At 32.7% G+C, this 25,368-nt stretch overlaps 1 protein-coding gene across 14 annotated transcripts in view; it reads right to left on the bottom strand.

The window, feature by feature from the left end:
• The window catches only part of DPYD (dihydropyrimidine dehydrogenase), an 863,430-nt gene that overhangs the window by 635,477 nt on the left and 202,585 nt on the right, over positions 1 to 25,368 (bottom strand). For 13 of the 14 annotated variants that reach the window (XM_065549305.2, XM_005542629.4, XM_065549291.2 and 10 more), the window contains one exon: positions 8,049 to 8,210. In XM_065549305.2, the coding sequence (XP_065405377.1) occupies positions 8,049 to 8,210 (162 nt within the window). Of the gene's footprint in view, positions 1 to 6,308; positions 7,465 to 8,048; positions 8,211 to 25,368 lie in introns of those variants that run through there. The other variant, XM_045385437.3, reaches the window with a different exon arrangement.

The following is a 25,368-nucleotide window of genomic DNA, read 5'->3' as shown; positions in this document are numbered from 1 at the left end:
CTGAATATCAAGATACAGTTTTAAAGCAAACTAAAATATTGTGATGAAAATCATCTAGCAATTCATCTGGCCCTATAGTTTTATTATAAGTCATTGTGCCAGTAAGGACTATTTTAACAGATTTCTAAAGATTTCTGGAGAAGAATGTCAGATATTTAGTGAATTCTATCAAGACATTATTCTTTTCTATTAATCACTTCATTAAGAGAAAAAGGAGAGACACAAATCAAGTCTTGAAAGTTGTTACTTGTATTTGCATTCCAGACAGAGACATTTTACCCAGGTAAAAAATACTTATTTTATTAGTGCTTAATGCATATTTTTCATCTATATCTTACTTCCCTCAGAAATAATTCACCTTTGTGTTTGAGGGTTGGGTGTGGGTGAAAAACATTCATAAATAATTGATAGAAGTAGTATAGAGAAATCTATATTAAAGCTATTTTAAATAGAAGTAGTATAGAGAAATCTCATTTAAAGTGATAAAACTTTGGGATAATAGGGCAAGTGTGACATACAATCAATCTAACAAACTATAGTCTAATCTATATCCTATTTATAAATGACCTGAAAAAAGTTATTAGCTATATATATTAATAATTTTTCATTAGATTACAAACATGAACTGATAGATTTTATTGATCAGTTTGTCAAACTGTATCATAAATGTGCCAGGTTTATTCCTAAATTTACTTGTATACCACCTTTCACAAAATCACACTTAGGCATTCCAAAATAAAATAAAACTGCAGATAAACACTTTACGCTTCAAAGTCCCTCATCACACAGACCTCCCTATTTATTTATTTATTTATTTATTGAGATGGAGTATCACTCTCTCACCAGGCTGGTGTGTAGTGGTGGGATCTCGGCTCACTACAACCTCTGCCTTCCGGGTTCAAGTGATTCTCCTGCCTCAGTCTCGTGAGTAGCTGAGACTACAGGTGCACACCACCATGGCTGGCTAATTTTTTATTTTTTTATTTTTATTTTTTTTAGTAGAGACAGAGTTTCACCATGTTGGCCAGGATGGTCTTGATCTGACCTTGTGATCTACCTGCCTCGGCCTCCCAAAGTGTTGGGATTACAGGCATGACCCACCACGCCGGGCCTGCATAGATCCCTTTTAAGGCCTTGTATTTAAATTTTTCAGTAGTGCTATAATGTAATTTCTAAAGAAGGAACCCAACATTTTGTTATCTGAAGCACCATAAAACTTAGATTCACTCCTGGCTACAGAAGTTAAAAAAATAAAGAACAACAACAACAACAAAAAAAAACACTACTAGACCATATGTGTTGGTCTTACCCAACGTATTTCAATGTAGTTGCTTCATATCTAACAGAAAAACAAGGACTTGTGAGGTATGGTGACTAAGTATATTTGGCTAGCCTAGGAGATGCAACCGTCGCCTTACAGCTAGAAAACCGGGGTTTACAGTGAGGCTCTGCCTTTGACTAGTAACATTATCTGGGGCAAGTTAGAGTTTGCGAAATAATGAAAATTAAACCACTAGCCTTGTATTCTAGATTTGCCTCTCACTAGATGTGAGGTTGTGGAAGTTAATTAATTTCATGGAGCTTTCTGTTACTCATATGTAAAATGGAAATAACAACATTACTTTGGAGAGTTATTTTGAGGATTAGTCAAGCTCTAAATAAAGTACTTAACATTGTGCAGGACACTGGGAGTTTATTTAACATTAGCTGTGATTTTGTAATCACTTCGATTCTTAATTTCCTTATGTCCAAAATGGAAAAAACATTACCTGGTTTGCATGCCCTCAAGCACTGTTTATCAGCATTTTAGAGTGAGATATTACAAAAATGTACCGAAGCACTATGCAAATACAGTATAACTGCATTTTCTCCCTGCCTGATACTTTCATTTGCACTAAGGTCTAATCACCTCCTAAACCATGTGACAAAAATTAATGAAAATTGGACTATAAGTCCAAGGATGCCAATGTAAACATATATGTCTTATTGCATTTACCACATTATTTCAATTGTTGGCTTTGATTATTTCCTGAGAAACTACAATGTTTCCTAGGACTTGTAGTAAAGAAGCAGTCTACAACAACACATAGTACTGATCGATGCCCAATCAATGTTAGTTTGATTAACTGAATCCTTACCTAGTGGGCTCTTATTACACTGGATATTCACATAAGCCAGTTTGCCTGGGGTGGTCTTAGTTTACTTCTGCTGTACTGGACTGATTATTAATAATGTCCTGATCATTCTCTAACCTATCTCGGTCATTTGATCATCTTACTTATAAAGCAATCAACATAATACACAGCTGGAGTATTTCCAAACTCACTTTTCAGTTTATGCACAAATACTCATCTCTTTAGTGACTGTTTTAATATGGGGCTTGCACTTAATATTTCCGTCTCCACTCTTCTATTTGATAGATGAAATTTATCACAGAAATACATTATTTCAGAGCAGACCTGCAATACTCTATTGTTCATTAGAATACATATTTCTATATTCTCCTCAAATACAGTTGTAGAACACAAAAGTTTAAGAATTTCAGTGACTTCCATATCCAAGGTGAAGATATGGTAGAAGTAATATTTGCTGTACTAAAACAATCATAACTAATTTGAGTGAACAAGTTCCTTCTCCATTCCCAATTCTTCAAAACTATTATCGGGTTTAAACAAAACATAAATGTTGATGTAATTTAAATAATTGTTAAACGTTCTTTAATATAGCCTCATAACACTTGACATATTTATTGTATTAGTGTATATTTACTGGACTAATTTAACTTGAACTGTATCTACCCTTGATAAAATATAGAAATAAATGTTTACAGTCCCTTAGAATATATAGTATATTATTTCTTTAACCCTTAAGAAATATCCCATCTTCATATTATTAAAGCATAAGAATAGTTCACAAAATTATAAAAATGGTAAATCAAGAATAAAACACCCCATCATATATAAAAATATAAAACTGTAGCAATTAATACATTTTGCATCAGTGAATGGATGCATAAATAGATCAATGTAAAAAAAAAAACCAAAGAGCTCCGAACCCTGTCAAAAAAAAACAAAAGCAGACAAATTCACACATATTATCTTACCATGTAAAATAAGAGTTACTACAAATCAGTCTGGAAACAAAAAACTACACAATAAATGGAACCGAGTTAACTGGCTTTCTGTAGAGAATCTAGGGTGAGTGTGTTTTATCAATAGATCCCTCCATCACCACATATACCACACAATGTTCAAAGAATAAATTTTTTTAAAAAAGATGAGGAAGATGAATTGTCAATAAACAGATGAGAAAGTTTCTAAACTTCAACATTCATTTGAGAATTCCACATTATTTGTGGAACTATAATTTCTTAGGAAACATAAAACATAGAGCAGATTCATCAATTAATCAGAGTACTTGACTTGGAAAGAGAATATTATGGCCTTTAATATTTTATCTATAATATATGTTCAATCCAAAGCAAACAAAACAAAGTACATTTTATCAATTACATGAAAAAAATTCTTCAACTTTTTATTTTTTATTTTTAGTTATTATGAATACATTCTAGTTGCAAACGTGTATGGTGTACATGTGAAATTATGATAGATGCATACAATGTGTAATGATCAAGTCAGGGTAACTGGGATAGCCAACACTTCAAGCATTTGTCATTTCTTTGTGTTAATGAAAAATCCAATTTAATTCCAGATAGTTAATGGGTACAAAAATACACTTAGATAGAATAAGATCTACTGTTCAGTAGCACAATAGTGTAACTGTAATCATTCATTGTATATTTCAAAGTAATTATTGCATTACTGCAAATAGTACATGCTGATACGACAAGCATTGAGTAAAGTCAAATGAGAGGTGATAGTTTAGAAACCTGTTGAGAGACAAAAGGTAAAATAAAAAAAAAAATTTTAAATGTAAAAAAGGAAAATCTAAAGATAACTCTTTTCTGAATGAGTCACCTGATTTCATCTAGAATTGCATGTCAGTTCCATTCTCTTTTTTGGCTTAAAAAAGCAGAAATTTCTTACATTTAAAAATATTTCAATAGTTTTGGGGGAACAGGTGATTTTTTGTTACACTGATAAGCTCTTTAGTAGTGATTTCTGAGAATTTGGTGCACCCATCACCCAAGTAGTGTACACTGTACCCAATGTGTAGTCTCATCCCTCATCCTGCCACCCACCATTTCTCTTCCCCCTAAGTCCACAAAGTCTATTGTATCATTCTTATGCTTTTGTGTCCTCACAAGTTAGCTTCCACTTATGAGTGAGAACATATGATGTTTGGCTTCCATTCCTGAGTTAATTCACTTAGAAAAATGGTCTCCAACTCCATCTAGGTTGCAGCAAATGCCATTATTTTGTTCCTTTTTATGGCTGAGTAGTATTCCATGGTGTGTGTGTGTGTGTGTATGTGTGTGTGTGTATAACATTTTCATTATCCAGTCATTGACTGTTGTGTATTTGGGCTGGTTTCACATTTTTGCAATTGTGAATTGTGCTGCTATAAATGTGTGATCAAGTATTGTTTCATATAATGACCCAGTAGTATGACTGCTGGATCAAATGGTAGATCAACTTTTAGTTCTTTAAGAAATTTCCACACTGTTTTCCATAGTGGTTGTACTAGTTTGCATTCCCACCAGCAGTGTGAAAGTGTTCCCTTTTCAACACATCCATGCCAACATCTATTATTTTTTTTTATTTTTAAATTATGACCGTTCTTACAGGAGGTGGTATTGCATTCTGGTTTTAATTTGTATTTCCCTGACGACTGGTGATGTTGAGTATTTTTTCACATTTTTGGTGGCCATTTGGTTATCTTCTTCTGAAAATTCTCTATTCATGTCCTTAGCCTACTTTTTGATGGGATTTTTTTTTTTATCTGATTTGTTTGAGTTTCTTGTAGATTCTGGATATTAGTACAATAAAAGTATAAAATCTAAATAAAAGTGCTCAGAGGTATATACCATAAAAAGGTATATTTCATAGATATTAGAAAAATCTTAAAAAATGTTTTTGTGAAATAAATTATATATTTAGATGCCAATATCATAATCCAGTATATTCCTAAAAATTCAGTATTGAGGTGGTAATTTTAAGTATGAATTTTCCAGCTCTCATTCATTTTGACACAGAAATTCTGGAAAATTAGAATTTTTTAATTTTAGTATTTCTAAATTGCCTCCATAACTTTTTAATCAGCAGAAGAGAACTGATTGACATGCAGCTAAATTTCTATGTAAAATTTTTTTTTCAAACTTTAGACAATGGGTAGAAAGATGCATTCTGATTTCCTTCTGCTTTTCCAACAATTCATTAATTAAACTTCAGAGGCAATGAGAGTCTAGGTGGTCTATTCAATGTAAATAATATATGATTCTTTCAAAATTCCAATAAATACACACATTTCAAAATAAAATTGTCAAGGGTTATATTTGTACAGAGAAGTTTAAAAACCATCATGAGATTGATAAAATCTATACCAAACTATTATTTCCAAGTTATTTTATTGAAACAATGTTATGATAGGATTAAAATATTACTAGGGAAAAAAAGTGCCTCCTAGAGTGAGTCACAATCACCCCAGTTGCCTGTTTATGGCATGAACACACCAGTGTGTGAAGGAAGGTCGCTTTTTCACACTGCAAATGTGGAAACAGCAAAAAGTTGAATAGTAATGACAAAACAGGATCCACAAAAAAACCCACAAAGAAAAAAAAAAAAAAAAAAGCAGCTGGCCTCCTGATTCTATGACAGGCTACATGCATCATGTGATGTATTCGTTTTCCTCCAAATCACGTGCTCATGTTCAGCTGGAGAAGAATAAGGTAGGTACCTAACCAATAATGACAGACTACTGAGTTGGTATTTTAAAAATCATTTATAAAGTCACAGGAAAAACAATTTTGAAAAATACCATACTGTTTTAATCTGCTTTCCTAACCTTTGCTTAATTTGGTTGAAAAAACAGATTTGTATTTCTTTAAAGGTCAAAAATCATTGTTTTATCAAACAATCAAAACATAAAATTATTTGCATCATGTTGTACTTCAACTTAAATACTCATGTCAATAGTTTAGTAGTTTGAAATAACATTGTGCACTTTGTACTTTTTTCCATGAATATTAGTGAAAAAGGAGTTACTCGTGTTGTTATTTTTTTACCTTCCTAACAACTTTGAGAGTTGGGTAAATTTAAGTAAACCACACACTGACCTAGGGAATACAGGACTTTCTAAAACCAGGCACCCTAATCAGCCAACCCCAAAAGAAGGACAAAAAGCTTTTCTCAGTAGTTCCCACAAGGACATTTTTTATTTATAATTTGATACTGAAATCACAGTTATACAAAGTATAACTGGAATTAAATAGGCAGACACATTCCTATTCTAAATTCCTTGATGCACTTAAAATGCATCTATTGCAGTCCTAATCTGTGCATAACTCTTCATTAGATGATACTTATGGCAAGACCTAAGTAGGTCCACTCTCAAATTTTACTGAGTTTCTAATAAATTCTGTACTGAGGGCACATATCTCTGTCTTAAATAGACTCCACTCTGGGAATGAGTGGTAGAACCAAGCAAGGGTTCCCAGAGGGATAGTGTTCCCAGAGAAAAGAATTAAAACCATGTGGGAGTTTCCAGAGGAATGGAATAATGTTTCTCTCTCTCTCCCTCTCACTCTCTCTCTCTCACACACACACACATACACATCCTTCTCATGACCAGATCAATGACAAACTAATGATATCATTTTAATTCATTTTGTTTTAAAATGCTGTGATAGTTGATGACCGTTCACTTACTGCATCCTGTGAAAGCTTGCCCCTGCCCTGGTTTAATGAAGAGGGAATGGGTCCCCAAAGAAAGATCAGGAGGAATTCAAGTGAATCTTCTCCATCAACTAAGGATTTTCACAGGTTGTAAAGATTATACTTCATACAGGTCAGGTAAGCCTAATGCAATTGTGAATTTGGTAAGAAAAAAAATTAAATCCCAGAATTTATTGCAACAATTCACAACCTCGAATTGTTTCTATTTTCTTATTCCCAGGAGCTCTTCTTTAGAATTAACCTGTCAGAAAGCACGAAGGGAACAACCCTAATTTATTACTAAAAGCAAAGTGAGACTTAAGCTTGAGGAATATTATGGGAAGGGTCCTAAAATAAAAGAACACATTGTGTTTACGTTGACAAAACCAGATCGGTAAGTCATTAACTAAAAATCTAGTGTTGACAGGCATTTAATTTGACTTTCTAGCCAACTACTCCCCAAAGATTATAAAGTCTTACAACATCCTTCATATAAGCTGATCATTTAAATGATACATGGGAATTAACCTGCTTGTTGACTCCAAATAGGAGACCTCAGAGAGTCCAAGAGTGTCTGGAGAATCAAAGCCCTTTACAAATGATTCATTAAAGAGAAAGCCAGGATCAAAGTCTATGGGATAAATAGAAAAAAAGTGCTTTCATTTTATTTCATTATACATTTTTTGTCCAAATAAAAGACCTGCTTCCAATCTATAAGTTCACAAAATCTAATGACATTATTAATGTTGCTTAATAACATTACTCAGTTTCAGGGTTTCTGAAAATTCTCTAACCTTTATTTCCCAAAGAATGCAACAAAATATGCTGTATTTCAAGCTTTAAGGAGATTAAGGTGAGTTTTGGGGAAAATAATCCATTAAGGAAGATAGCCTTTTCATAAGAGGGTCTCCTTGCCATACTTCCATATAAAGTTAATGAATAAGTTCTATTTTTGGATCATTTAATTTATATAATTTCACTGAAAGTATTTTAATAACCTGCTGGGATTGCAACTAATTTGACATATGGTTTTATAAACTTCATTTTTGTAGCCAAGCTGCTAACAAAAATAAAGTTCATTATACAAAACATATTTGAGCTGTGTGTCACACTAAAAATGTTGGGTATCAACAGAGCACCAAGGATTAAAGTTATTTTAAGATACTTGTGCATGATGATGGCAGTGGGGGGATGTCATGTCTATATCATACATACCTCAGTAGCAAATTGCTGCAATCCACCAATATTAATGGGTCCCTCTTCAGTGGCATATAAATTGCATCCACCTACACAAAGATCAGAGGTTGGACATACCATTCCACAAGTCAGACCAAGTGGGTTGTCAGAAAAAATCATCTTAGCAGCTCCATAATAGTTCTGCAAAATTGATACAAAATAAAATTTTACTACTTAAAAAATATACTTTAAACAGCCAAATTATGACAAACATTATTTCTTTTACTAGGTAATCAGATCAAAGAGAATGATGTGTATAAGATGCATAGGTTTCACTACCACTATCAGAAACCATCAGTTAAAACTTAGCAGAGTATTTGACACACAGGAATATTCAAAGCACAGTACATTGATAAATGCATAATCAATTTTGGAAAACTGAAGTTTAAAATACAAATGTGCTGTAAATAATTTACATTTATAAGTCATCTAACTGTATCTTGTCACAAATTATTCATTTCATTTTTTAACAAATGTAAATTAGATGGGATTGTTTGAAGAAATTCAAAACCTAAACTTTAAAACAACAACAAAAATAGTTGTACTCAGGTTATCCTCCATTTAACTAAATTAAAAGTAGCCAGAGCTTTCATTATTTTTGGAACATATTATTTCCTGAAAAAAGAATGAATAATAAGCTGAATATCTGGGAGAATGTTTTCCTGTAATCAAAAGGAAGAATTGCATCTGACCAGTACTCTTGAAAACTATCAAGTACATCAAAAACAAGAAAAGTCTGGCAAATTTTAACAGACAAGAGAAGCCTAAGGACACATGACAAATAAATGTATAGCGGTGATTTTTATGATATCCTGGAACAGAAAAAAAATGTAAAAATTAAGAAAATCTGAATAAACTAGGAACTTTAGCTAATAATCATGGATCAATATTATTTCATTAATTGCAACAAATGTACCACACTAATGTAGGGTGTTAATAATAGGGGTAATTATGAGTGCATATGGAAACTCTCTGTACTACTGTCACAATTTTTCCATAAATCTAAAACTGTTCTAAAATACATTTTAAGAATAGAGTTGATAGAATACATACATGAAAAATATACACATAATGCATTTATTTTTCCTTTGGCTTTTATTTATAATAATTTTGAAGGTCTTTCAAAGCATAGACATTGCTTCCATGAAAAGCCTCAGACATAAGTACAAATTCCTTGTGATTACAGAATACTGATGATAACAAAAAGCAACAATGACATTTACTCTTTAATGACTCTTTAATATATCCTCAGCACTTTTTTTAAAAGACTTTTATTTACTCTTATCTCCAATTATTTTATTTACTGTTATCATCTCTCACTATATAGGATGCCCATTGCTTGATCAAAAATTCCTAGATGCAAGAAGAGACAGGACCAAATGCCTGATAATAATAAGAAAACAATAAATAAAAGAAGCAAACTCCTAGGTAATCCAGAAATTTAAGTCAGAAAAAAAAGACTTTTAAAAACAACCTTGATGAAAATTCAGGAAAAGAAAAGACCAAAAAAAAAAAAAAAATGAAACAATTAAAAATAGCACCAGAATACTGGAATCTGTTTGAAAAGAATCAAACTGATATTTTAGAACTAAATAAACATTTTAAAATAACAGCTAATGCACAGCTTTCACAGCATTTGTGGTGGTTTAACAGTATTTGTGTTGTTCAGTGTACCTTCAGCAATGAACAGTTACATCTGCCATGTAAGAATGGTTCTTCTACATATATTTTCTGAATATATAGTAAGAATGTGGTATGAAATTAAATTCATGAGTAATAAAACTGAAATATAAAGGGTAAATAATTAGCAAGCAAAGGATCATAAAGCAGATAAGTGGCAGAGGCAGGATTTATACTAAAGCATACTGTTCATGGCGCAATAGATTACAGAATCTAGTTACAGTGATCTTATTCAGCTATGGTCCATATCTTGATGTAAACACACACACACACACACACACACACACACACACACACACACATTCATACACATACAAAAGTTCTTTTCAATATAAGTTGGAGGACACATAGCTAGTCCATTAGATTCATTACACTTTATATTAAGTAGTTTTTATTACATAGTTCTTTTAGTTGTGGTCTTTCCATCAGTTCAATGAAAAGCTTAATAAGTTAAAAGTCTATTTCTTTTAATCAAGAGATTAGGATCTGTTTCTTCCCCCAGATTAGATCAGATTTATCACTGTGTTTGTCAGTCTTTGGTAGTGTCTCTAAAAGAAGTTAATAATAAATCATTAAGCTGTCAAAGTATAATATCCAAAAGTCAACACAGAAATATCTTATACACACAGAAGAAAAATGTGTGAAAGATTATATTTACCTCATCAACAAATAAAGAATAAAGATAGTAAAATCTGAGTCAAGGGCATTTGAGGCTGCCATGGCTTAACTGGTGAATTCTATAAAACACATAATAACAATTTATGCTAATTTCTCACAAATACTTCTAGAACATACAAGAGGGATTTACTCAGGAATGCAAGGTTGGTTTACATCAAAATATACCATATCAGTAGAATAAAAGACAAAAAAAAAATCACACAATCATATTAAAAGATGCAGAAAGGGCACTTGACAAATTCAATATCCCTCATGACAAAAGCTCTCAACCAACTACAAATAGAAAGAAACTTCTTCATCTTAATAAAAGGCCTCTACAAAAACCCACAGTTTACATCTCACTTTACAGTGAAAACTGAATGCTTTCCTCCAAGATCAAGACAAGAACGTTTACTGCACTGGTCAAGGAGTCAAAGTTCCCCAGAGACCCAGAACGAATAAGATGTATGTGGGGGGGGGGGTGTATACATATGTGTGTGTGTGTGTGTGTGTGTGTGTGTGTGTGTGTGTGTGTGTGTATAAAATATGAGATTTATTATAGGAAACTGGTACACAATTAGGAACCTGCAAATTTCCAGGATCTGCAATTTGAGTTTGCCAGCTGGAGACACAGAAGAGTGAATGTTTTAGTTCAAGTCTCAGTTGGAAGGCCTGAGAACCAGTTAAGTTTTAATTTTAGTTCTAGTCCAAGAGTAGGGGAGAAAGCCAATGTTTCACTTCAAAGGTAGTCAGACAGGAAGAATTCTGTATTTTTCAGGACACAGCTAGCCTTTTTGTTTCATTCAGTCCTTTAACTGATTAGATGAGGCTCACCCACACTTGGGAGGGCTATCTGCTTTACTAACCTGATTTAAATGTCAATCTAATTCAAAAATACTCTCACAGAAACATCCAGGATAAAATTTTACCAAAATACTTGGGCACACAAAGGTTCAATCAATCACACACCTAAAATCAGTCATCACACTAACTTTTACAACTTCTATTCACCATAGCACTTGAAATGTTTACTACATAATTAGGCATAAAAGGAAGGAGGAAGTGACAGAGTGGGGAGGGATGGAGACTGAGAAGAAGAGAGAGGGAGGGAGGGAAGAAGGAAGGGAGGAAGGAAGGGAGGGAAAGAGAGAGAAAGAGAAAGACTGAGAGAGAGAGAGAAGTTATCCAGATTGGAAAGGGAAAAACTATTTCTATTTCCATGTAAAATGATCTTGTATATACAAAACCCTAACTAATCCACTAAAATACTATGAGAAGTAATAAAAGTACAGCAAACTTACAGGATACAAGATTAAGATGCAAATTAATTGTATTTCAATATGTTAGTAAGGAACAAATGAAAAATAAATTAAGACAATTCCATTTACAACAGCAACAAACAAAATAAATTATTCAGAACTATATGTATTAAAAACTATAAAAAGTATCAAATTTATACTCTGAAAATTATAGAAAATTGTTGAAAGGAACTAAATAATATCTAAATAAATGAAAATACATCTCATGATCATGGGCCAAAAGACTAATTACTGGGATGGTTATACTATCCAAATTTATCTAAAATTTCAATACAATCCCTACTAAAATCCCTGCTGATTTTCCAAAAATTGACAAGCTGATCTTAAAATTTGTATGAAAATCCAAAGGATCCAGACTAGCTAAACTGAAAAATAAGAATGAAGCTAGAGGACTAACACTTCCTGATTTCAAAAATTACTGCAAAGCTAACATAACCAAGATAGTATGGTACTGACATGAGGATAAACATGTAGATCAATGTGATATAAGTATGAGTCCAGACAAAAGCCTTCACATTTATGTTCAATTAATTTTTGAAAAGGGATATAAGACAATTCATGGGAAAGAATATTCATTTCAAGAAATGGTGCTGGAATATCCGAATATCCACATGCAAAAGAATGACGCTTGACCCTATCTCACACCAAATACAAAAATGAACTAAAAGTAAATAATAGATCTGGGGGTCTGAGAGGGAATGGACAATAACTGCTAATAAGTATGGAGGGTTTTTTTAGGGGTGATAAAATTGTTCTCAAATTGACTGTGGTGATGGTTGAAACTGCAAACGTACTAGACATCAGTGAATTATTAATTTCACTTACATGAAAAAGTATATGGGAAGTGAATATATCTCCTAAAAGCTGTTATGTTTTAAATCATGCATTTAAAGGAGGGGAATTATATGCTCAATTTAATAAAGGAATAATTGCATAAAATAGCTAGATTATATACAAAACTAGACAATGACCTGTAGGGCAATAAAACATAACTTTTGGAGTCATTTTTCTTCAGAACAGAAATTACATCTCTACTTGACACAAATGTACTAGGTAACATGTATATTCATAGGTTGAATTTTTAACAAAGAATAAACAAAGAAGTTAGCCAATGGTTCTTTCTGCTAGAAAACTAAATAGTATTTAGTTGTTCCCTTGTATTTAAACAATATTTTAGTATGATAATAAAAAGAACTATATGTAATAAGACTATTTCTATTTCCATGCAAAATGCTCTTGTGTTCATCTCCTTGATGTTACTTTCTGGTTTTGGATAATTTTACTTAATAATAATGAAAATGAGCAATTACTAACTTAGAATTAATCAGTCTATTCCTAAGCAAACATACTTAGTTCCTGCTGAAGCCCACTGATCTCTTCACTTAGTAAAAGCAACTGAGCAGGTCATCACTGTTAGAAATAATCTCAAAGTCACTTTCAGTATTCTTTCCTCCTCTTACATGACACAGAAACACTTAATGTGATTCATTAATAAATATTTGTTGACTGCCTCCATGACTCAAAATTTCCATTGTATAATTAGAAGAGTCTTTGTAATATAAAAACAGTATAATGCAAAAAAAAAAAATGTGATCTGCAATTGGTAGAGCACTTTTAAGGATACTTAGGGTAAAGAAGCACAGAAAAAAAACATAATCCAATTAAACACCTAAGTATCTTTCCACAAGAATATTGTTTCATGAGCCCCAAATTGGTTTCAAGATTGCACACAAAACGATATCACAAGATGAAAAAGAGACACATTTGAAAAATTGCAACAAATAAAATATTTAAAATTATACTTATGGCTCATGATTTTTCTATATCTGTCAAACTATGAGTGCCAGATCTACTACTGCCATGAAATTGTCTAATAATTCTTAACACTCTCATGACTCTTAAGTGTAACCTTTTCACCAAAATAAAATTTGTAGGAGGTTAAAAAATTGTTTTAAGTTAGTAAGGATTTATTGAATGTCTTCTAAATATAAAGCATTATGTATATTTTTTTTGAAAAAGCAAGTATATGCTTCCTGATATCAAGATGCTTTAGCATCAGAGTAAGAAGTCATTTCAGCTAAGATGTCCAGCATCAGCTTTAAGTGGGTGACAGTCACAATGATTCTGCATGTGACTTGTCTAAGATAAGAGAGAATCATAGCCACATCATTCTTGATTGATATGAGTAAATATTCAAGAAAGTTCACAATAGGGCTTGGTGTAATGACTTGGCAATTTGGTTGAGGTAATTCATTCACTTGGGAAAGATTATTAGAAGATGTATTTGAAAAATATGCACGAACTAAATTATGGAGGATTCTGACTGGCAAGCTGAGGGATTAGTATTTAATTAAAGCTTTTTAATAGAAGGGTTCCAGTATTAAGAAACTAACTAGGAAAAATATTGAATAGATGATGTGGAAATTCTCAGAAAGGAAGGGGAAAGGTAGGGAGCCTGAGACAGGTTACACAACGATGCCCAGAAAGAGGAAAGCATAGGCATGTATCATAGAATAAAGAAGCATGATTTTGAAAATGGGTTGAACCAACATTAAGCAATGATTCAGAAGTCACCTTTGCAATCTTTCTATTACAAATAACTTTGAAGAAACGGTAGATCACTCCATTGTTTAGGGATCTTAGTACTGAGAGCCAAAGACACTTAGGAACCTATTAGAAGGGGAACACCTCCTCAACTCTTCCCACAGAGAATGTCAAGATCAATATCAATTTTTTTCTCTCATAGCAAGTGGGAAGATTTCTTGAGCCCTCCTTCTACATGAGAGGTTTGATTTCTATTCTGTGAGCTCTTCATTCTTTTTAAAAGTAAAGACTAGAAAATTTAAATTTAGAAGGGTACTTTATAGACACCCCAGCAGTCTCCTTCTAGAAAATACACACTACTTCTACTGGTTCATGTTATTCAATCAGTTACAAGCATTTCAGTGTTCCATCATGTGAAGAAAAATGTACAAGGCTATGTCAGGAGGGATACAAAATACATACCTGATTTTTTTGTGCATAGAGATATTTTATGTACAAAACATTAGGACTTTCAATCCTTCTAACAAACATCTAAAGACAAAAATAGTATTTGAAATGTTTGTTGTTTTCAAATCAACACATTAGGCATTGATTGTTCTTTGGCCCACTAATTTACCCGCAATTTGCAGGTGTTGAATTTTCTATTAGTCCTTGGGGTTTTTAAAGCATGTTCATAAGCACAACACTTGCCATTTAGGTGAGTTAATTTTAAAATAATTTAACTTCTATACTTTGCTTTTTATTTTAAAATTACAGCATGAAACTGCATTAGTGTCATTCCTCCACAATTTAATGATTTCTAAAGTCATTATCAAGAAATGGAAAACTCACAAGCCGCTACCCTGTCATATGGTATAACTAATTTAACAAATAGTCCTATCATATTCAAGTCTTCATATCACTACAAGATTATCAATACAGCTGGTGGATTTATTTTAAAGTGTTCTTCCTTCTTCCAATGACAGTTTTCACAGATGGAAGCACCCTTCCAAGATAAACTCCAATCTGCTGCATTTAAAAAAATACTTGGGCTAAACTTCAAGAAGTTTGCATGTGTGAGAAGGGTGAATTAACATTACTTTTATTTCTGGCTCAAGCTGTAATGGTGAATGTACTGATGTACATTAATTGAATAGAAAATGTCTCTAGCACCACACACAGAAGGTACAGGCACACACAACACTCTTTCTGTCAAGCTATCACCTTCCCTCAATGAACAACCTGTGGGTCCTCAGATATTTGGCAAAGGAGAATGTAGATGTATCATGAACAGAACACATGAAAATTCCTGCCCTCATCATACTCATACTCTTATAGAAAAAAAAATGGAGATAGACAAATAGGTTTGACTAGCTTTATTCTGAAAAATTCTCTTTTCATATCTTAGATATACTACATTTTAGATCAGTTTTATACAATATGATTCATTTTTAGAACTATACATTTAGTTCAGTGAGCCTTGTTTAAGCCTATACATGTAAGGAAATTAACAATCATTCTTATAGAAGATAAAGTTTTTATTGATCCTGAGACAGTTAACCGGAACAAAAACACAGGCACATACAAGCGAGCAGGCACGTGCACACACACACGAACTTTGCAATCATCAACTGAATTTGAATTCTGCTTATACTATGCACAAGCAATACAACTGGGGAAATGTCATATCTCTTAAGTCTCAGTTTCATCACTTGAGACATGAAGATCAAAATTCTTTGTCAGGCGTATTTATATTATGTATATATTTTTTAACTTTGCATGGATAAGATGCCTATTCCATTACTACTATAGAATAGATTCAATGAACTTATGTCCCCACTCTATCCCTTTAGGCTTTCTGTTCCTAAAAAGATTTTGTTAAATGTTAATACTGTGAGTTTAAGATTTTAGTATTTATTAAATAAAACTCGTGTTCGGAAGTAGAATAAGATATATAGAAAGAAAGAAGCAACAAAGTATGTAGAGAAAATCACCAATCTACCAAACCATAAAAAAATCAATGACATAGGGGCATATAAATGGTGATGTAATTTTTTATATAGAACCTATATAAATTTTAAGTCACTTCTATTACTCCTATTTTCTGCAACCTATCCTCCCTGCTTTATTTAATGAACTTGTGAACTTACAATTTTCCCCATGAGTTAGTAAAAATAACTGAGTCTATGTGTGCACATGTATTCAATTCATTATTCATCAAATATGTGAAAGCGGTTTTGGTAAGCACTAGATAGGAATGAAGAATCAATATTGTTGCCTCTATATTGTTCCAGCTAAATGAAATAAAACTTTCTTCTGTATCAAAACCCATTCTTTTCATACTTTATATCAGGTAACATTTCTTTTAAAGACCTTTATCAATACTTCAGCTTTTTTCCAATTGGAAGCATAATGCCAGAAAGCACTTCGTACAATAGAATTTTGATGATTGTGTTTGTTAATATATATTCGTGATAGTCTTATATTTTTTATGACATGTCTTATTTTTTGTTTTATTAAGGTCAGAGATCATATCTAATCAATCCCTTTTGGCTGTAAGCATGTAGTCAACTACATATATAATACTAGAAACTGAACTACTGATTACTTCTTATCGTCTTCTTTTTAGACAGAGTCTGGCTCTGTCACCCAGGCTGGAGTGCAGTGGCGAGATCTTGGCTCACTGCAACCTCCACCTCCCAGGTCTAAGTAATTCTACTGCCTCAACCTTCCGAGTAGCTGGGACTACAGGCATGCACCATCACGCCTGGCTAATTTTTGTATTTTTTTAAGTAAAGATGGGATTTTGCCATGCTGGCCAGGCTGATCTTGAACTGCTGACCACAGGCAATCCAGCCACTTCAGCCTCCCACAGTGATGGGATTACACGCATTAGTCACTGTGCCTGGCCTACTTATCTTTTAATATTGAAAATGAACATCTCTATAAAAGGCAAAAATAAGAAAGTGCTTTATAGTTTTTCAATTACCAATTAAAATTAAGTAACATGAATATATGTTCTAAAATTATAAAAGTCCCACTTTATCCAGGGAAAATAATTATAAATGCAATAAATTTTATAAGAAATTTAGAGACTTAAGATTTTCATCTCCAGTAAGTTATTAAGAAATTCGAAGAGAGAAATAAAAAGATGAAATATTGTTTTATTTAGTGTAGCAGAATTTGTATAATTTGCTTCAAAGAGATAGGATACTTTTCTACATCTAAACACTAATACAAATACAAAAACAAAGATGTCAAAGCTAGTCATCATTAGAGTTGAAAAAAGCATTGGGCATTGAAAGAATTCTACAATTTCATTTATGAATATTACACAGCTTGCAAGCAAATGAGAATGTTTACGTTTGGGAAATTATTGAACGGTAAAGATTATTATTCAAAGAATCTCCCATGTTAATGTAAAAAATATATATATTCAAACATATATAACTTACATATAAAATGCCAAAAACTTTTTATTTAATGATTATTTATGCCATGCCAAAAGACACATGATTATTTATGCCATTAAATCTAGACGGTAATATCACACCATTTGTTCGATACAAAAAATGTCAGACTATAAAGTGAGAGTTTGCTCTTTATTGATAAGAATATGAGTAATTCCTTAATTGACAGACTGCTGTGATGCATTGTACAGTGTGTTAATCATATTCCTCAGTGGACATAAAAATGTTTTTCAAAAAAGTCTCCATTCTAAGTACATTAATTTAAACCCATTAATAGCTTCAAAATATAATTAATATCGATTCTAATAATTTACTTTAAAATTTTTAATTTTTCGAAGTAGTTTTCAAAAATACTAAACCCAAATTTCTTTAACACGAAGTCTATTACATTATACTTTTTACCCAACATTCAAGATGTTAATAGCACTTATAAAATTCAGTCATGATAGCAGATGTTCCAGCCTTTTATATTTTAATAATAGCTCATAATCTGCATATTTGTTAATATCAATAGTATAGCATAATACAAAGGCACACTGAACAAGAAATCTAGAAAATTCAGTTATGCTATCAAGCAGCTGTGTGATTAGCTTTGCTGGGTTTCAAATTTCTATACAATGAGATGCCTAGTTCAATTACATTTTCTTTTGGTCTATATTCTGTTACATTGATTTTTACTTAATAATATTAAAAAATACCCAAACTAGTATCCTATGTGTTTCTTTATATAGAAAACATATATAAAGATGTTTTCCCTGTCTTAATATTGTAAAAGAAAACAGTTGTGATTCCAATTTAATTTACATATATTTATTTAGTTTTTATGTCATTAGTGTGTTTAAAAATAATTTAAATTTTATCAAATATTTACAAAAGCATATGTTTAAATTTGTCTATACTACACACAACTACAAACAATATGTTACTTGTTTCATATAAAATTTGCTTAAGATGTATAATGAAAATCCTTTCTCATTTATACTAACATGACTCTTGGATCTTAAGTTGTTTACATTTTATAACTTACAATTGACTAACATTTGCTTTGAGCTACAGGCTTTTCAAATCTGAATTTCCTCTATTAAAGCAAAAGTGAATAAAATCAGTGACCATTATACATTGTATCAGCTGTGGTTAAAAGTAAAAATGAACCAGGAGCCATAATCCCAGCACTCTGGTAGGCCGCAGCAGGTGGATCATGAGGTCTGGAGATCGAGACTATCCTAGCTAACACGGTGAAACCTCATCGCTACTAAAATACAAAAAATTAGCCAGGTGTGGTGGCACACACCTGTAGTCCCAGCTACTCGGGAGGCTGAAGCAGGAGAATCGCTTGAACCCAGGAGGAAGAGGTTGCAGTGAGCCAAGATTGAGCCACTGCACTCCAGTCTGGCGACAGAGCAAGACTCTGTCACAAAAAAAAAAAAAAAAAAAAGGAAAACTGTAACCTTGTGAAGTTTATATATATATATAAACAGAAACAAGATAGATTTTATATAAGCATTAATAATTCAATAGATAATGTTATATCCATCTATCCTCTTCGCACCATATATTAATTAAGATGTGCTATTTTAAAAATAATACTCCAGTCCTTTGTCTTTAACTCTAGTAAATTTAGTATTCCACAATTTGCCAGATTCAAGACTAGGAAGTTATTTATTAAAATTAAAGTCTGGATTCTGGAAAATTTCGTTAATCGTTACATTAACTACAGTAACATTAGTGATAAATGAATGAGTCAAAGTGTGCATACATTTACATTAATAATTAGAAATTAATATTTCATTATAGTCTGAATATTGTGCTCAATATTTATTCTGTAGAACTCTTTTTCAGCTTACAAAGCTAGTTTTACATGCAGAAAAAAGCTAGGATACTTTGAAAATAAATGTATTATCAAGGAGACACTTTTAGTTAGTAACAAAATATACTACACAGCATAGGAATTAAAAAAGCTTGGTCCTGTTACATATAGATAGGTAGGACAAAGAAGATTTGAAAACAGATCTAAATAAATATGGAATTAAATAGGCAATAAAGGTGGCATTAGTATACTAGAACAATTATTCAAAAATCATATTTGGAACTATTTTAGCCATTTGGGGGGAAAATCTTGATCTTTCACTCACTCTTTATACCACAATGAAAACTCAGAATAGGGTCTGTCATGTGCTATTGTAAAACCTCTCAGTTTTATTTTATTTAATTTTACTACTGAATTTTAATATATTATTTTTATTATAAAATATATGTTCATTATAAGAAGCAAAGTAATTTAGAAATTTATAAGGAAAATGTTAGAAATCTAGCTTCACCCTACACTAACCTCAATCAAATGAAGAAACTAAAGTTAAATTACATCCTCCCCTTTTTTGTTTATATACAGATGAACTTTTTTTCTAAAAATACTGTCATGCTGTTCACATTACTATGCATTTTGTCCTTTTTCACTTACTACAAATACACTTTTAGACCAATAAATACAAAATGTACTTTTAAGAATTGCTTCTTACCCTTCCATAATATAAATATAACTTAATAGATTGAGCTGATACTGAAGTCTTTACCAATTTTTTATTACTCCAAACGATGCTATAATTGTTTTAAACAAAATCCTTGTATATGTGTCCCTTTACGTTGTGATTACTTTATTTCTCTAGGTAGAACGAATTAATAAAGCATGCTGCTGAAACAGTACATATATCTTTAATTCTCAAATATATACCCACCACATAAAAGTTCTTTCCTTCCACCTGAGTAATATAGGGGTTAACTTTCCAACTTCAACAATTTGATGAGAGAAAACTGGTATCTCATCTTTTCCCTTACATCTTGCTGACTAATATGCAAGTAGGCTAACTTCAATATGATTAATAGTCACTTCCATGACTTCTATAATAGTAAAATCTTTGCCCATGCCTGCACTGAGTTATCCAAATTTTCAGGAGCTCTTTGATTAACGAAGACGTTAACACGTGGACTGAAATATGTGTGGCAAACAATTTTTCACTTGGTCTCAAGTGTAGTTAGTTTTTTGTTTTAAAATACATTTTTAAAATGCAGGTAGTCAAATTTGCTCTCCTATACTTTATAGCTGAATGTAATTTAAATTATACTTAAATACGTATTTTTAATATGTAGAAGGTGAGTCCACCTGAAAAGTATTCTAGGAGATAACCTATGAAAGATTGTAAAAGTAAAGTCAAAATTATTCCAGAACTACTTATTGAAGAAGTCATTCACTTTCCACTGAATTGAAATATCCTCCTTATTATATATTACATACTCATATTTACTTGGTTATATTTATAGATTCTCATCTGTTTGAGAAATGTATATTCCTGCACCAATACTACATTGTTTTGATTACAGTAGCTTTATAGTATCAGTATCTGATATAATACATATTTTTGCCTTATTTTTTAAAGTTTCTTTCTTCCATACATCTCCCCAATTACTATTCCTATATTTTCCTACAAAACCTCTGGATTTTTATCGATCTAGACTATCCACTCATTCTTAAATATCTATTGCTCCTTTCCAGGGCATATTCAGAACTAGTTATCTGCTATGACTCTTCTAATTAGAAATTAAAATTATAGGAAAATAGCTTTTAAGTCATCTTAAATGTACCCGTGAATAGGCATGTCCAAGGACTGAAAATAACAAGGCAGTAAGTAGACCAGAGAAATCAATGGGAATCATCTTAAAGGCATTTGCCAAACCATGTAAACAAACGCTTCTGTTTTAAGGGTCTCTGAGAACATACGCTTTTTTTAAAAAAATCCAAGGTCCACCTAAAGTCTGAGTCTAACGTAAGACTCAATAATAAAGCTAGGATTGCATAAGTCCACATCACCAGAAAGAGAAATTAAAATTAATCCTACCTAGGTCCCAACAGGAATTGCACAGAAACTTTTCAGTCTTAAACTTGGGTACACAAGAAAAAGAGGGAAAATAATGTCCTCAGCAAATTAAATTTATAATTTTTATTTTTGGCCTTATTCACACAATCTTGGTGACTTGAAAAAAAAACATCAAGTGTGGAATTTAGTTTAAGGTGGTCCCAGAGGACTGGCGGTAAAGCCACTGCCTGAGGGAAGCAAATATAAATCCCTTGTAAAGAAACATGTATTCTTCACGGTTCTCGGAGAATTTCCTCCAATAAGGCATCAGCACAAATGAGCAGAGTAAAAAATAATAATAATAATAATTCAATGAACTTTAGACAACACAAAGCACTCAGTGGAGGCAACAGATAGCATAGACAGTATCATCAGACTCACAGAGACTTTGAATAGTAAAACTGACAATATGAAAATGAGTATTTTAAGTTTTAAGAAATAAAAGGCGGCCAGGCACGGTGGCTCAGGCATGTAATCCCAGCACTTTGGGAGGCCAAGGCAGGAGGATCACAAGGTGAGGAGATCGAGACCATCCTGGCTAACACAGTGAAACCCCATCTCTAATAAAAATACAAAAAAAAAGATGCGGGCTCTTTTTTGGTTCCATATGAACTTTAAAGCAGTTTTTTCCAATTCTGTGAAGAAACTCATTGGTAGCTTGATGGGGATGGCATTGAATCTATAAATTACCTTGGGCAGTATGGCCATTTTCACGATATTGATTCTTCCTATCCATGAGCATGGTATGTTCTTCCATTTGTTTATGTCCTCTTTTATTTCACTGAGCAGTGGTTTGTAGTTCTCCTTGAAGAGGTCCTTTACATCCCTTGTAAGTTGGATTCCTAGGTATTTTATTCTCTTTGAAGCAATTGTGAATGGAAGTTCATTCATGATTTGGCTCTGTGTTTGTCTGTTACTGGTGTATAAGAATGCTTGTGATTTTTTGCCAAAAAAGAGCCCGCATCTCCAAGACAATCCTAAGTCAAAAGGACAAAGCTGGAGGCATCACGCTACCTGACTTCAAACTATACTACAAGGCTACAGTAACCAAAACAGCATGGTACTGGTACCAAAACAGAGATATAGACCAATGGAACAGAACAGAGTCCTCAGAAATAATACCACACATCTAAAGCCATCTGATCTTTGACAAACCTGAGAGAAACAAGAAATGGGGAAAGGATTCCCTATTTAATAAATGGTGCTGGGAAAATTGGCTAGCCATAAGTAGAAAGCTGAAACTGGATCCTTTCCTTACTCCTTATACGAAAATTAATTCAAGATGGATTAGAGACTTAAATGTTAGACCTAATACCATAAAAATCCTAGAGGAAAACCTAGGTAGTACCATTCAGGACATAGGCATGGGCAAAGACTTCATGTCTAAAACACCAAAAGCAACGGCAGCAAAAGCCAAAATTGACAAATGGGATCTCATTAAACTAAAGAGCTTCTGCACAGCAAAAGAAACTACCATCAGAGTGAACAGGCAACCTACAGAATGGGAGAAAATTTTTGCAATCTACTCATCTGACAACGGGCTAATATCCAGAACCTACAAAGAACTCAAACAAATTTACAAGAAAAAAACAAACAACCCCATCAAAAAGTGGGCAAAGGATATGAACAGACATTTCTCAAAAGAAGACATTCATACAGCCAACAGACACTTGAAAAAATGCTCATCATCACTGGCCATCAGAGAAATGCAAATCAAAACCACAATGAGATACCATCTCACACCAGTTAGAATGGCCATCATTAAAAAGTCAGGAAACAACAGGTGCTGGAGAGGATGTGGAGAAATAGGAACACTTTTACACTGTTGGTGGGACTGTAAACTAGTTCAACCATTATGGAAAACAGTATGGCGATTCCTCAAGGATCTAGAACTAGATGTACCATATGACCCAGCCATCCCATTACTGGGTATATACCCAAAGGATTATAAATTATGCTGCTATAAAGACACATGCACACGTATGTTTATTGCGGCACTATTCATAATAGCAAAGACTTGGAATCAACCCAAATGTCCATCAGTGACAGATTGGATTAAGAAAATGTGGCACATATACACCATGGAATACTATGCAGCCATAAAAAAGGATGAGTTTGTGTCCTTTGTAGGGACATGGATGCAGCTGGAAACCATCATTCTTAGCAAACTATCACAAGAACAGAAAACCAAACACCGCATGTTCTCACTCATAGGTGGGAACTGAACAATGAGATCACTCGGACTCAGGAAGGGGAACATCACACACCGGGGCCTATCATGGGGAGGGGGGAGGGGGTAGGGATTGCATTGGGAGTTATACCTGATGTAAATGACAAGTTGATGGGTGCTGACGAGTTGATGGGTGCAGCACACCAACATGGCACAAGTATACATATGTAACAAACCTGCACGTTATGCACATGTACCCTAGAACTTAAAGTATAATAATAATAAATAAATTTTTAAAAAAATACAAAAAAAAAAAAAATTAGCCAGGCATGGCGTGGTGGCGGGCGCCAGTGGTCCCAGCTACTTGGGAGGCTGAGGCAGAAGAATGGAGTGAACCCGGGAGGCAGAGTTTGCAGTGAGCGGAGATCGCACCACTGCACTCCATCTAGTCTGGGCGACAAAGCAAGACTCTGTCTCAAAAAAAAATTAAAATAAAAAAATAATAAAAGGCTCAAAAAGATTAATAAAAAGCTGGCAGATTAGAAAAAAAAAAAGCACCAAAAAACTCTCAGAAATGAAAGATATAATTGTAGCTCAAAACTCAATGGACCATTTTAACAGCATATTTGAAACTGGTGAAGAAATTATTAGTAAACTTCCAAGTAGAATTGAAGGAAATTATCTATAATGAAATCCCCACATTATAAATAAAAAGACAAATGTATGAAACATAAGAGTCCTTGAGAACAAAGTAAAAAGATTTAACATGTATCTAATAAGAGCTTCATAAAGAAAGAGAGACAGTGAGTTATTTCCCAAAATGATGAAAGAAATCAATCCAGTTTCAATAATTCCAAAGAAAAATAAGTCGGACAAGTAAAAAGAAATATGGACTTAGATAAATCATGATAAAATTTTTGAACATCAAAAACTAAAAGATCTTTAAAACAGCACACCAAAGGCATATTAACCTCAAATGAACAGTAATTAGACTTCCATTCATTTTTCAATAGTAGCATTGTTTGATAAAAGGCCCCAAAATGGTAAGTTCTATGAGGTGAAAAAATAATAATAATCATTGCCAAGCCTGAATTCTACAGTTAGTGAAAAAACTTTTCAAAAGTAAAAAAATGGAAATAAAAATAGTTCAGAAACAAAAATTAAGATAGTCTGGCAATAACAACAAAAAACCCTTTCTGAATAAAATTTTATTTATTCCAAGTAGAACTGCTTCCACATGGAAATTGCGACATTGAAAAAATGGACAAAAATGTGATTTATTCACATTTAGAATTATTTAGAATTAAATTATTCACATTTAGAATTATTCTATGACACAAAACCCACTCACACTGATATTCTAAATGACACAAACCAACCCATAATACATACGCCAAAATTGGCAGGTCATCTGTAATGAAAACTGGCACATGAGTTCAGAATTACTTATTTAAATCACATGGCACACTCAACTCTGCAACTCTGAAGGATTATAGCCTGTGTACCTTCTAAGAATGTAACAGAGATAGAGGTGGGTGGGTGTGTGTGCATGCGTGTGCATGTAGAGCTTCA

Source organism: Macaca fascicularis, chromosome 1 (assembly GCF_037993035.2).
Source record: "Macaca fascicularis isolate 582-1 chromosome 1, T2T-MFA8v1.1".
Lineage (NCBI taxonomy): Eukaryota > Metazoa > Chordata > Mammalia > Primates > Cercopithecidae > Macaca > Macaca fascicularis.
This window is presented reverse-complemented; position numbering and strand designations above follow the sequence as displayed.